Source organism: Melitaea cinxia, chromosome 19 (assembly GCF_905220565.1).
Source record: "Melitaea cinxia chromosome 19, ilMelCinx1.1, whole genome shotgun sequence".
Lineage (NCBI taxonomy): Eukaryota > Metazoa > Arthropoda > Insecta > Lepidoptera > Nymphalidae > Melitaea > Melitaea cinxia.
The window spans coordinates 1,584,900-1,599,858 of record NC_059412.1 but is presented as its reverse complement, the minus strand read 5'-3'; the positions used below and the strand labels follow the sequence as shown (position 1 = coordinate 1,599,858).

Sequence of the window (14,959 nt, the reverse complement as noted above, 5' to 3'; positions counted from 1 at the left end):
ATGGCATATCACCTATTTAATTTAAGATTATAAGTAGGAAAATTGAAAATTTGTATTTTTTTACCCTTATCATTCTGATATCGTATTTATATATTAGCCCCATTTTTTAAAACTCATTTACTGTGTGACGTTATAAAAATCAGCCTGTAAATTTCCCACAGCTAGGTAAAAGCCTCTCTATACAGAAGGCTTAAGAGGAATTTACAAAACGCTTCTCTGCTATGACTTAGCAGATTATTAATTTCCACATAATGAGTAAGAATCGGTATTGGGTCTCATCAAGAACTCGTCGTGGTCAACGTTTGACGAGTCAGCTAGTACCCTAGTAAATTTTTGCCACTACGCTTAATGCTTACATACAGAGATAGATATATGATGGCGTTTTATAACTACAAATAATAGTTTGCTCGCAAACGAAAAAAAAATTGAAGTCAATTACATTGACCTGTAATACAACGACGGTAGACGAAAAAATAGTCAAACAAATACGCATTATTGGAGATGACTACATGACAAGCACCAGCTTTCGATTAGTAAAAGAATCATCGAAATCGGCTCAACCCGGTTAAAAGTTCAGTGGTAAGTTACGTAAAAAAAAAATCTGTCAATTTCAGAACCTTTTTTTTCAGTCGGTTGAAAAACTGACATAGTACATTGTATCAAGTTTTTAAGTAGATAAGTGCAGTAACGCTTTACAAATGTTCATTTGTGTGTGACTAAAAAATTATTACGCGAATAAAATATGGCCTTATAAACTCAGGAACATATATGTAATATCCAAAGAATAACTCAGTGAAAGCTTCATACAAACTCATAAACTACCTCTTTATATTAAGTATATGTAAAGATGAAACTTACATTTTGAGTTAGACCTCCTCCATCAAAATCACCACAATCGCATCCACGTGTAGTGCATTTTGCGTGATGCCGAAATACAGATTCAGACAGCCATTTAGAGATATTTATTTTGGTAAGCAAAAGTTTTAACCCCTAGTTATCCTTATAATGGTAATTAATTTTTAATTTGTTTTTACCACTAAGATTAGGTACCTACTTGGCTACTAGTTTGTTAGGTTAAGAAACGTTTTTTAATGAAATTAACAAATTACTTAACATTAAATATAGTGATAAAAAGGAATGGGGTAAAATAAAACAACAACATGTGTTTATAATTATTTTTTTTATTAATTTCACAAAATTATTTATTAAAAGCCACAATTGTTAAGGCTTTTAAGCTGTCAAAGCGATGACGGTTCGAATTTAACTCCCATCGTTACCAATCCATCAGTGAGCTAGAAACTTGAATTTTAAAGCTATCTATAAACTACATTATAAATGTTTTTTTTTATTATTATTATTTAATATTTTATAGAAAATATTGACATATACTTCGTCCGATAAAGGTAGTCAAGCTTGCAATCCACCTATTGTTTTGAGTCGTTTGACAAGACCTGTCGCGTCGCAATACATTGTACAAAAATTGTACAATAGACTTGTAATCATGACAGCTACCGTCTATTTGTCAAAACGTCACGACAGATCGTATCCACGACCGGTCATAATATATGTATATCATCTTGTATAAACAATGGCATTAAATTACTTACTGTTAACATGTGAATAAAACTATATTTACGTATAATAAGAACAGCTCAGTGTAATTCATTTATATGAAGTATTCATACGTCAAGCAACATTGATCACTAATAGGTATTTTGAAATATGTATATTTTGAAGCTAATCTGTGATATCTAACGAACGCCTTAGTCTATGTCGAGGCACGAAAATGACCTTTATGCGAACGAACGCAAGTGCTAGATTATGGAATTTTACAAATCAATAATAAATTGAAGCGGACATTCAAGACGAACGCAAAAGGTCATTGGCGTCCCTCTTTACATACATTTAGATCTATTTTATGGTGATATAGACACAAAAGACAATAATATATATTTTTTTCAGATTCAGTGCTTTTACTTTTATACGCTTTCGACTCTTGTGGGTCCCACATTGCGCTATATACAGAAATAATTATTCGTTCCGTTTTAGAGAAACTATTTAAACTGTCGACAGAGCGACAGCTGCTGTTTACGTTATTTTCGTTTTGACTATTCACAAAATGGCGTATAGAACACATAGCCTGTATCTAAATATCGCGAATAATTTTCGAACTTTAAATACAAATATATAGTTATTGAAAGCTCAACGATTTCAGACACCCTTGTAGTATGAGGCTCGCATTATAAAATATCTTCTGATTTTAGCCAAATTGGCAAATAAATAGTCGATCTGTGAACAGTTATTAAATATAACATCGATTGTATAGTGACATTATTATGCCAAAACTAATTTAGATAAGCTACACATCGTAAATATATATGAATACAACGATATCAATCGCGATGTTATACCAAAAATATTTATCTTTTGCAATTCAATACATTTTTATACAAGCCTAAGCAAAAATAAACTCTTTACCTATACATGTAGGGTCCTATAAGTATACACTATTCTACATCCAACGTGTAATACCAATCGAATTTCAGAAATCGAAAAGGGGTTGGCGCTTATTTTGTTACTTATACTTAGAAATAAAACAAAAAACGAAACAAAAAAACTGTAATGAAAATCAGGTTGAATCAATATCATAGAACTCAATTATTTCATTTCAATTTTTCATTCATTTTTTAATTATCAGTAACTCAATGGTTTCATTTCAATTTTTCATTCATTTTTTAATTATCAGTAAGTCCTCATTTGAAATGTAACGATCAAAAGTAGCAAAATTCGCGACCGCCCTAAGTGACATAATTTCTTCATACCGTGCTCACAATAAAACATTTTCAACTGGAAGCAGAAAACCGAAGTTAATAAAAACCCCAGTTTTGTATCCCCAGTCGAAAGTACCGAATGCCAATCCATTAGCTACACTAAAATTAATCGAATTCCATCCAAGCTTACAACTGTATTTACATCCTGTCACTGCGTTCATCTATTACCTAAACTATTTTTACTGACTAATGTCCACCTTATATATTATTAAAACATTTATTAAATACTGCAACTGTCGTATGTGTGCATTAAACTGACTGAGATTATTTAAATTGTAATTAAATACAATTTTATTATTTTTATCAGTTGACACTTGTAAGGTCAACTTTATGACATTTCGTCATTGGCAATGCACTAACGTGCAGTCCAAAAAAAAAGTTTGACATGACAGCGAATGTAACCATAGTCAATTTTAAGTGTCAACTTTTTGACAAATATAATTATCATATTGCTATTACGTGGTTTCTATTCGACTGGACCGATTCGAATAGAAATATTAAAATTATTTATATCGCCTTAAAATTTACAAAACCATAACGATCTACGACTAGTTTTATTATAAGGTAACTATTATGAGACCAAGAATTACAAGAAATTACAAGAAGTGATACAACAGGCTTTGTACAAATAGGCTAAAATAACGCGTGGTCGATATCAAAGTGTGAACAAACCCTAACTTTGTGTAAAAAGCGTGATTTTTTTGTGAACCTGATGTGTATAATAGCTTATTTATTTACTAAAAAAATTAATATATATTATTTTTAGATATGTATAAAAAATGTATGTTGGAAATTATTCGTACAACGTAATCATACGTAGTATTAGATTACATTTACAAATTATTTTTGATGATTTTAAAGTTATTTTGTTACTTTATTTTAACAAAAAGGGCCATGTCTTCTAGCTAACGATTCATCCGGCTACTTTATTTGAAAAAGAACATTCAAACAGCTTACGGTATTTTTGTAAACATGTCATTTGTGCTATAATAACTTATCCACAATCGAGTTGTAATAGGAATGTGTAGCGAAAATAAGTAAAAACAAAGTACAAAAATCAAAAAAATTAAGCAATAAAATAACAAAATAATTTACAATAGAAAAACAATTATTTTGTAACTATAATTTTTTTTTCATAAAAGACTCAAATGACAAAATAAGCAATTTTAAGATCTATTTGTGTGATGTGTATCATAATAAACAGAATATTAAATACATATGCGTCATAAAGGGGCTATTCACGTTATGATAATCACGACCCGTTTGTAAATGCGTGAGTCGCAAAACGAACACAATCAAAGTCAAAATCGAATAAAATTCGAAATCGTGCGACTGTCGTAGCACGAATGGCACCTTACATTATAAATATTACATAATATATATTATAATAGAATTTAGTACCAAAACACAATTATATATAAGAGATTCAATATCATCGACATTACATTATTGATGTCTTGACTTTATTGATGGTAAGTTAAAACAACGAAGGAGCGATAATTATCGCGGGAAAGCGTGTCAGCGGTGCGGCTGCGGCGCGAGTGCGGCGCAACGGTGGCGCGAGTGTGGCGCGAGTGTGGCGCGACAGCGGCGCGAGCGGCTACGCAGTGCGCTCCTCGTCGTGGATCGCTGGGAGTTCACTGGAATATTTATAAAATATATTTGGAAAATAAATGATAAAAAAAAAATGATTGTCTGTAAAGTTGGTTTACGAACGATAGTTTAAAGTGACAACGTCATAACAAAACATCTCCTCGGAAGCATAGGCCAATCGAGTGGAAGAGAGATAGATCCGGCGCAAGCGTATAATGAGAGTAACGAGACAATGGACATAACGCTACAACGAGTGTAACGCTGCAATGATTCATCCTTTTCATGCATGCAGTGACAATGTCACATTAAAATCGTAGCATTGTAACGATAAAATGATAAACAGACATAAAAAGTTATTGAATTTTTCAATACGTTATACGAGACTCTGACGTCTATTAATATTGGACTACAAAAGTATAGACCTAGGTATACTGCTATACTTCTGTTCTGATTCCGTAAGAAGCTTATACAAAATATTATTAAAATAAAAAAAATAAAAATACTTTTTATAGCAATAAAATATAGCCGTTTTCGAGTTTTGCGTTTAGCAACACATTTTGCGATTCGTTTTCGACATCTAGATGCTTGTGCCAATTGTCTTCTTTTTTTAAATATTAATTTTAAAGAGGATTTTTTCATTAGTTGATAATGAAACCCTCACTTACACACACTGAAACTTATAAACAACGCATTATACATTGGTTTATAGGTAGCTGCACAATTTTATACAGCTTTTTTGCTTTTTATGCAAAGTAGAAAAGTAAATATTGTGTTAAGAACCCCTGTGATATTAAGTACTAAATGGTGTTCTTCATACTACTCTCTTTTGTTCTCTCTATTATTATAATACTTGCGTTTTAACTAAGGTAGGGCACAGCAGGAATATCTTGCTCAAAATATTGATCAGTCCGACTGGGGTAGTATCTCGACCTTACAGAAGATCACAGCTAAATAACAATGGTTTGAAGCAGTGTCGTATTCCTGTTGGTGAGTAAGTGACCAGAGCTCCTGGGGGGGAATTGAGGATGCGGCAGCGTGCTTGCGATGCTTCTGGTGTTGCAGACGTCCATAAGCTACGGTAATTGCTTACCATCAAAATCAAAATCAAAAACAGCTTTATTCAAATAGGCTTCAAGAGCACTTTCGAATCGTCATTTTACAAATTGAAACTTTAAGAATAAATTATTATATTTGTAGAAGTAAAGTTGCCACCGATTCGGAATGTAGATTCTGCAGAGAAGAATCGGCTAGAAACTCCGCAGTTACTCTTTTGAAAAATAATATATAAACTGTGCTTTAGTACAAAATTAGTAACATGTTGCATTATATCAGGTGCTTGTCTTGTTTGCTGGTCTAGTGACATAAAGAAATGTTAGTGTTACATGTCGGTGTACGCACTGGGCGCGGCGCTCACGAGGCGCGCCGGCCCGTGAGCGAGCCGACGAAGGACTTGAGCGCCCGCCCCAGCGAGGCGCGCGCCGCGTCCGCCGCCGCCGCCCCGCCCGCCCCGCCCGCCCCGCCCGCCCCGCCGCCGTGCGCGTCCAGGCACTTCTGGTAGCGCAGCTGCGGGACACCAGGGCAACCGTTAGCCGTATTCGACCCGCTCGGCCGATAGCATTGTACGCGAAATTTGTCTCGCGATTTGACCCGTGTCTGTCTCAAATGGTCAACTTCGAGATCCAAAATGGCCTATGAGTAAAAGTCTGATTATGGCAAAAAATTATGTGCGTTGCAAGTTTATCGCATTTAGTTGAGAATTTTCGGATTAAGGAGTAATGAAGAGCGAAAACAACACTGTAAATTTCTTCAGAATTCCATTGGTTGATTCCAGGATATTATAAAAAGTTTCCTCAGTCGTATTTAAGCATTAAGCCGATTTGCGGTAAGAGATATGTAATATATCGAAAATTTTGTGTTTAGACTTGTAATATGTAAATATAAAGTCAATTTTAAACATTTCAACTAAGATAGAGCACAGCAGGAATTTCCTGCTTTGAGCAGGGATATCGAGCAGCCCGACTGGGGTAGTACCTCGACCTTACAGAAGATCACAGCTAAATAATACTGCTTTCAAGCAGTATTGTGTTCCTGTTGGTGAGTAAGGTGACCAGAGCTCCTGGGGGGATTGGGGATTGGGTCGGCAACGCGCTTGCGATGCTTCTCGTGTTGCAGGTGTATGAGCTACGGTAATCGCTTATCATCAGGTGAGCCGTACGCTTGTTTGCCGACCTAGTGTCATAAAAAAAAATTCAAACAGTAAATTAAAGAAAAAAAATGACCAGGTTAAAATTTACGTAAATTTTTTCTACCTTTACCTTTTCACTCCACTCCTGAGCTGTAGTCGATTTTCATACAATTCACTCAATGTAAGAAGATTAACACTCCTGAACCCACTCATAAACTAGTTCCTTTCATTACGTACCCTAGATACCGAACTTCGAGAAATCCATAACAAAGCTAAGATCAAACTCGTCGACCTTGATCTAAAACTTTCAGGGTACTTCTCGCCACACACTTGTCAGGACATCTATTTAATTTGCTGTTTGCAATCCATTTGACTAATACCTAAGCCCGACGCCATATGGCCTAAGATGCATTTGACTAGCACCTAATCCTTCAATATCGGCTTAAGGGGCTACACTACCTCAGCTCGAATTCAGATTTCACCCGTACTAAACACACGTGAGAATTGAGAGCGCTTGGTTGTTCATCGCGCGAATTATATGTATTTTCTCCCCACAAACATTATCAATAGTTATTTTTTAAAAAACGCAACATATAAAATGTTCGTCATACTTATTTCAATTACCATTCTTAATCTCAAGTCCATAACTTCTATATTTACTGAGATATTAAGGTTTTAATACAAAAATAGAGGTAACTTTGCGATTTTTTTTCTATCGAGAAAATTTTATGGAATCGTGTTTTCGAATCATACGAAAGATAGTTTATGTCCTGAACTTTACCATACATAAATTTCAAACTAAAATATTCAGTAGTTTGGAAGATATGGACATCCTGCCGAGTGGAAAATAAGCAATTTGAGGTAGCATACACTCTTAAGCTCGTGGCTCACCTTGCAGGCCGCCTCGATGGTCTTGCAGAGCGCGCCGGAGGAGGGCTCGGCGTGGAAGGCGTGCGCCACGAACTGGTCCTGCGGCGTGTGCACGATGAACGCGCAGCGGCGCACGTCGCGCCCGATGCCCAGGAACGACAGGTAGCGCACGCGGCACTCCACCAGCGGGCTCGTCTCCTGGGGACCCCGTGTCACGTGTTACTTGCGTCAGACGAAATAGCTATTGAGTATGCCATAGGTGAAGGTCCCATTGAGTATTATCTAAATTTTACTATTCCCCAAGGCTCTATTATAGTGTGCTAAAAACCTTCAAAGAAAAATTTAGTATGGGTCTTAGAAGATCTAAAGTAGGCTACTAAATATGTGTGTAAACAAGTGCAAAAAAGTGTTACAATGTTTTTACAACTAAAACTATCCTTTTCATCAGACATATGAAGAGCCTAAAACCCATGTTGTGTTCAATATTGTATTACAATGTCTATCTGATCATGAAACATACCTACCACATCTGACCATAAATTATGCTACAGACATCAGCAGCCATTTACGACTGACCCGTTCTACCTTTACTGGTAGTCTTCATTGAAATAGGGCACAGCATATACCCTGATAAAATTTTGAGCAGCTAGACTAGGGAAGTATGTCATCCTTGCAGAAGAACACAAATAATACAGTTAAAAGTGTACTAGTAATACAGTCAAATAGTGTTGTATTCCTGTGCTAAGTTTCAGAGCTCTTGGCGAGGATCAGGCATTCCTGTGCTAAGTTTCATCAGGGATAGTCAGGCAACACGCGATGCTTCTGATGTTGCAGATATTCATAGGCTACGGTAACCACTTACCAGAGGCATCACGGTCGTTCGTTACCCTTGGTATGACAGATGACGGCCACGTGGGGCACCCACCCCCTCCTCGGTGATGGAGATCATGGAGGGCGCCACGGCGACGGCGACGGGCCGCCAGGCGGACGGCGCGCGCGCGGCGGCCAGGCGGTCGAGCGCGTCGTTGAGCACGTCCATGCCGGTGGCGCGCGCCACCTCCGCGCTGCCCAGGTAGCGCGCGCGCACCGTCTTGCGGGGCTCCTCCATCGGGGTGGGGAACGACGCTCCTGGGGACGGTCATCATCAATTTCGACGTTATAGGAAAGTTAATTAACAGAAAAAACCAAAAATCCTTGATTTCAACAAACATTTGTTAATGTTTCGACGATTAAAATTATGAATCGTAAGTAATCCATAATTTTATTACACATCTTCGCTGTTCGTTTCAGAAAAATAAAATAGATAATTTTAATCGCATTGAATGTTGTAAATATCTAAAAATTGTGGCTGATTGATCAGGGTTTTTCCTTTGTGGATGTTTCATTTTCGTCAAATCTGAGAGATATGCTCTGATATCTTAATGTATCGAAATTGAATTTGGCAGAGTAATGCCAAAGGCAGCATTATTAATTGGAAAAGCTTCAGAGTGTTTCTTATGTAGTTCAATACAATTGATTTATCGATGTAGGGTGAAGGTTATAAATATACTGTTCAAAACTTCGAACAGTCTGTGGGAAAGTACCTCAATCTTATAGAAGATCACAGCTAAATAACACACTCAGCTATGTTCCTGTGGTGAATAAGGTAATAAGAACTACTCGGAAGGATCGGGGATAGGGTCGGCAACGCGCTTTCATTGTCCCTGGTGCTGCAGGCATACATAAGATACTGTCACCGCTTACCATCAGTTGGACTATATTGAACCATCATTACAGCCTTTACAGTCCACTACTGGACATAGGCCTCCACAAGTTTACGCCAAAAATAGCGTGAACTCATGTGTTTTGCCCATAGTCATCACGCTTGGCAAGCGGGTTGGTGAACGCAAGGCTGGCTTTGTCGCACCGAAGACGCTGCTGCCCGTCTTCGGCCTGTGTATTTCAAAGCCAGCAGTTGGATGGTTATCCCGCCACCGGTCGGCTTTTTAAGTTCCAAGGTGGTAGCGGAACTGTGTTATCCCTTAGTCGCCTCTTACGACACCCACGGGAAGAGAGGGGGTGGCTATATTCTTTAGTACCGTAGCCACACAGTAATTTGTCACGCTTATTTACCACCTTTGTAATAATAAAAAGGATGTTATTTAGTTGGGTATGATCAGACTGACCGGAGAGCGGGCGCGGGCGGCGCGCGGCGGGCAGGTCGGTGGGGCGCGGCGGCGGCTGCAGCGAGCGCTCGATCATGATCCGCTTGCAGATGTCACGCAGCGCGTTCGCGATGGAGCGCGCGGGCGCCTCGCAGCGGAACACGTGGCACATGTGCTTGCGGGTCACGCGGTCGCGCGCCACGTACGCGAAGTCCCTGTTATCACGGATAACCCAATAAATATGATACCCATTATCCAAAATTCTATGCTATCATTGCAAATCAAATTTTGTCTCCTATGAGCTTTCTTAAGGTTGTCTATTTGAATTGAATTTGTTTTATAGATTATTTTATTTTAATCTTGTATTTGATACTTTATTTTTATAAATAAGAGAACTAAACAAGTAGCTAAATCTGATATCGCCAAATTGTTTTAATGTCAGTGACAAACTAAGTTAAAGTATCAAATTTTATGACTAATAATTTACAAATATTCATTGAGAATTAAAGCTTGGCAAAATAAGAATTCAAACGATTTTGGTCTACTGGGACTGGCACATTTCGATCTACTGCATCTACTAAATGATCTCTACGAATGTTATTTGTTTCATTTCATACCTTTCACTAATCCAAGAATGCATAATGAAAAAGATTTTTCATTATTAATCGTTATTTTATTTAATGACAATCTACTGCATTATAGCTATTTTATGGGAAGACGCCACAAGTACTCGTTAACTGGCTCATAATAATTTACACAATTTTCTTTTGGGCGACTCACCGTCCATTGTCCCTGCCGACTCCCCACACACGGATCGTATGTATGGGTTGTGTGTGCAATGTGTTCAAGCTCTCTGGGTCGATGAGCTTGAGGGCCCCATCGTCTAGGTCCATGAATAAGTCCTTGCCCTTCAATGAAAACAAAACACTTGTGTAGTAAATGAAGTCTTTTGTCAGTCGATGTAAGTGTGATTTGAAAATATGTTTTTTGATTTATGGCCTTTTCATTGAAGTTGGATACAGATAAGATACAGACTATAAAATTTCACGGAATGATTCGCAGAGATGAGCAGTAACCATTACTCTAACGTTTATCAACACAATTTGAACGTAGATGATCCTGTGAGGATTTCGTTCAATTCGTCAGAAATGGGTTCATTAAAAATTGAACCACCAATCACAAGTTAAAAGGTAATTTTATTGTTTCAATAGATATTGTTTAAATTGTAAAATTTATCTCGTACGAGATACCAAACCAACAGAATATCTTTCAACAATCAATATAATTCAAAAAAAAAGCTGAGACATGTAACAACTTGGTGGATAAAATATATCATTTATTCTCAATACTTAGTAGCCTTAATTATCCCTAACATTAAGGTACATTTACGGCATCATTTTAACTTACATCACCCCAGCGACCGACTTGGTCCAGCAAGTCGTTGCGACCGAGGCTCAGATCTACGATACACTTATTGACTGCACGGCTCGAGCGTTCTGGAGTGAGATCGGCTTCAGATATCTCCACCCAGCCGAGAGACCGGACGAAGAAACGTACAGCGCGACCGTCTTGCTCTGGGCGGGCGGGATAGCTGCGTCGTCTGCGGTTAAATATAAATGAGGAGGTTAGGAACAAAAAGTGACATTTACGTATTTTGCTTAATTCGTTTTTTTTTTGTAATCAACTCAAAATGTTAAATTCTATCTGTTACTCCCAAGATTTTGTTCAAAAAATGACTAGTTTCATAGAAAAATCGATCTGAACTTCTGCTTCCGGAACAAAAAGATACATTTTTATTCAATTACAGAGATTATTAAGACTTGAATTCAAAAAGTGACATATTCTTAGGAAATACATTTGAAGAGTAAACCGGGTAAATTTTCCCTAAAAACAAAATTAATCGCGTGTTTTCATTAAATGCCATTCGTGCCATCTATTAAAGAAATTTTGATTGTATATCCTGTTCATAGGGACACACTGGGACATAGTTTTTTGCCACCCGATCGTGTTTTTGGGCGAATAGAAAAAGATCTCAGAAAAGTGACAATGATAAACACTAAAGAAGATTATCAAAAAATAATATCTCAGCATGGCAAAGTTCATTTTTTCATAATGAAAATCGTTGTGATTGTTTGGAACCTGATTGTGGAGAATTACATGTATAAGAAATAAAAATGTTTTGTGTATATCTATTTTTATTTTCATACAGAATGGTTCATAAGGTAACATTTTTTAGACAGCGAGTTTCAGAAGGTGACATTTTACAAAATTATTGAATCAAATAGTGATATTTACAAGCTATTGGATCAAAGGGTGTCATTTGATGTGTATTTTATTATTTTTCTTCCAAATTTCAAAACCAGCAAGATAACCTTATAATACATCAAATTTAATACAAGAATTGACACATAAATGGTTAATAAAAAATAATAAAAATTGTTTAGATCAACTTGAATATTTATTTTCTCAATTTACTCAAAAAGTTAAAAACTGTAAATGACACTTTTTGTTCCTAACCTCCTCAAATATATATCACACATACGCACACGGTCATTTTTTTCTAAGGTAGGCAACTTAATGCTTTAGGGCTAAATACATCGTACATGTTTACCCAGACTCGGGGCGTGAATTGAACCCACGACCCTAAAACGGAAATCAGGGTAGGAACTGCGCCAATGTGATAGTTGAAGGTTGTACGACTATAAGATTATTGTGAGGTTTAAATTTTTTTAGCGCTCAATTAAAATGACAAAATCATGGTGTCTCATTGTTTACATCAACAAACTCAAGCTTAACAACTACTTACCTTGTTGCTTGTCCCTTGTACGACAATACGTATTATTTTTAAGTAACTTAAAATAAGAAAAGTTTGATTGCAAATTAAGATTGAAAATTATTCCAAATCGAAAATGAAAAAATATTGGAATAAACAAATCTAGCACGAGATTTTTTTTTTGTCCAAACTCACTTATAAGCCACTTCCTCTCTTCGTTTCCTTTCAATATCTTGGTCAACGTGGTCCAGAGCGCCACTGGTGGTACTCCTAGTAACAGACGATGTCATAGCCCCCTCATACTTGATGTCTGACAAGTTTGAACAGTCCCGCACCATAGATATGCGTGACTCCCTTGCTTCAATGGGTGGCATTTTTGGTATTTCCCTTTGAATTGTCCCGCTTTTTATGTGCCAATAATAAGGACCATCGTTATCTGTAAATATAAGAGAAATTAAATTGATTGATTGATTGATTGGTTTAATGGCTTTCAATTGTGCCAGAGAAGCATGGTTGATTCCGCCAATGTCACGTAGAGTGGAGAACACACGTAGGAGATTGATAGAAATTAAGGGACTAGAGTTAGTTGCTATGCGACGTTAACGAGATCCCGCGAGTTATAAGAAATAAACAGTTTGAAAATAAAAAAAATACTAAAAAAAATTTTACACTACTCGGAAGATAATCCAATTTTTTTTTTTTTTTTTTAGTATCCATTAAGGAATCTTTTCAAATCATGTGGATAAATGAAAATTTTATTAATTGGAAATATACATATCATCTATTTCTCATATATCTTTTTTTGACTGATCTAATGATATAAATGTTTTATTTCAAGGATTTAGTCACATATGACGTGATGGAATAGATTGGAATAGAGTTTCTTACTGAAGGAATAGAACTTTTCTACCTGATATTTACTGGTGTCAATAATTTTTTGTACTTTTCAATATATACATACCTTCATGTTTCTCCCATCCAGGCGGGAGTGTTTCTTTCTTAGGACGCAATTTGACAGGAATGGCGTAGAGGTCGTCGTTGGGCCCCTCCGCGCAGTGTGGAACAGGGCCTGAGTGACTCTTCTCGTTGTCCTCCTGGTCGGCCCTCTCCTTCTCTGGAGGGGGCGACTCCCCCCCGCCATTCTGTTGAGGCGGCGTGATGAGGCCGCTTTTACCGCTATAAAATTTAAATTACATATAAATAATATTAAAAAAATATTATTTTACGATTTATATAGTTGTTTTTTTTTTATTTGGACGTAGGCATGGTTAAAATTAATTTTTTTTTCACAAAACATATATTTTATATAAAAGTATTCATAGCACATTCATATAACTATAGTTATACTGCTATAAATCGTAGCTTGATATTTTATGGCCTATGTCGTTTAAAACGATTAAAATCGATGTATGCATCATAATTTGTATATTTTTATCATTGTTCTTAAAAAAATAGCTGGTTAATTTTATTTTAATTATTAATGTCTTCATGTAGAGTTTAATACATACTTTACTTTGTTTACCGGCGAAGACGCTTCGTCTTCGACTCTGAAAATAAAGAAAACAATTATATAAATACAAGCAAAGACATACAGGAAAATTAGGCAATTATAAACATGAGAGCTTAGGGTCAAACACAAAAAAATCTTGAGTAATACGGTGTATTTAAAATATATTCTTGACAGCTTTCTGATACAAGAAATAAAAAAAGGCGAAATCATCTGTGCTCATTTGGCACTATTGAACGCCATTTTAACCAGAAGACGATGAAGAAGAAAAAAAAAAACAATAAATAAGTGACACTATTTAAGCGTAAGGAAAAATCTTTGTAAAAGTTTTTGTAAATGTCAAGGAGCTCTTTGTCCGGTATATTTGTTTCATGATAAAAATATAACATTCGTATTAATATTACTCCAATAAGAGAAGAAAAAAAATTATATTAAAGTTTACAACATTCACAGAGTTACTTGGAATAAAAAAATATTTATCAACTCTTTGTACACTTCCCTACCTAACCGCTTCTCTTTTTTTACGCCCTGACCTTATACCCAAAGGTTGTCTGGAAGAAATCGCTCTTAGCGATAAAACCGCCTTTGTACATCTTTCTTTGTATGTATCACTTTTTTGTAATGTTTCTTTATGGTGTACAGTAAAAAGTGCTTATTATTATTATTATTATTATTATTATTATTATGAATCTATGTATAAAAACGATTCACTGAAATTAAAATGAAACAATGAAAAATTTCTGACCGATTGCACAAAACCGGATAATTCTTTTCGTTGTGTTCGATATTCTCTGTATGAGGTTTTTACAAAAGAACATTTATAAAAACGATATTTGACCAGAATATAGCAGTAGAAAGATCGCCACCAGTTCGTTTATATATTCTTATCTTATACCTATATAAAATTCTCGTGTCACAATGTTAGTTACCATACTCCTCCGAAACGACTGGACTGATTTTTATGAAATTTTGTGTGTATATCGGATAGGTCCGAGAACCGGCCAACATCTATTTTTCATACACCTAAGTTAGAAGTGGCGGGGGAGGGGTTAAGAG

General features: G+C 36.2%; 1 protein-coding gene across 1 annotated transcript in view; it reads right to left on the bottom strand.

Moving 5' to 3' along the window:
* Nucleotides 1–5,748: 5,748 nt before the first annotated feature.
* LOC123662906 (protein Fe65 homolog) overlaps nt 5,749–14,959 on the bottom strand; it is a 79,984-nt gene continuing 70,773 nt past the window's right edge. The window contains exons 3-11 of the mRNA XM_045597683.1: nt 13,905–13,943; nt 13,358–13,572; nt 12,592–12,832; nt 11,031–11,223; nt 10,404–10,531; nt 9,645–9,838; nt 8,405–8,607; nt 7,501–7,677; nt 5,749–5,987 (exon numbers count right to left, since the gene is read on the bottom strand). Of these exons, the coding sequence (XP_045453639.1) occupies nt 5,835–5,987; nt 7,501–7,677; nt 8,405–8,607; nt 9,645–9,838; nt 10,404–10,531; nt 11,031–11,223; nt 12,592–12,832; nt 13,358–13,572; nt 13,905–13,943 (1,543 nt within the window). The 3' untranslated portion in view covers nt 5,749–5,834. The remainder of the gene's footprint in view (nt 5,988–7,500; nt 7,678–8,404; nt 8,608–9,644; nt 9,839–10,403; nt 10,532–11,030; nt 11,224–12,591; nt 12,833–13,357; nt 13,573–13,904; nt 13,944–14,959) is intronic.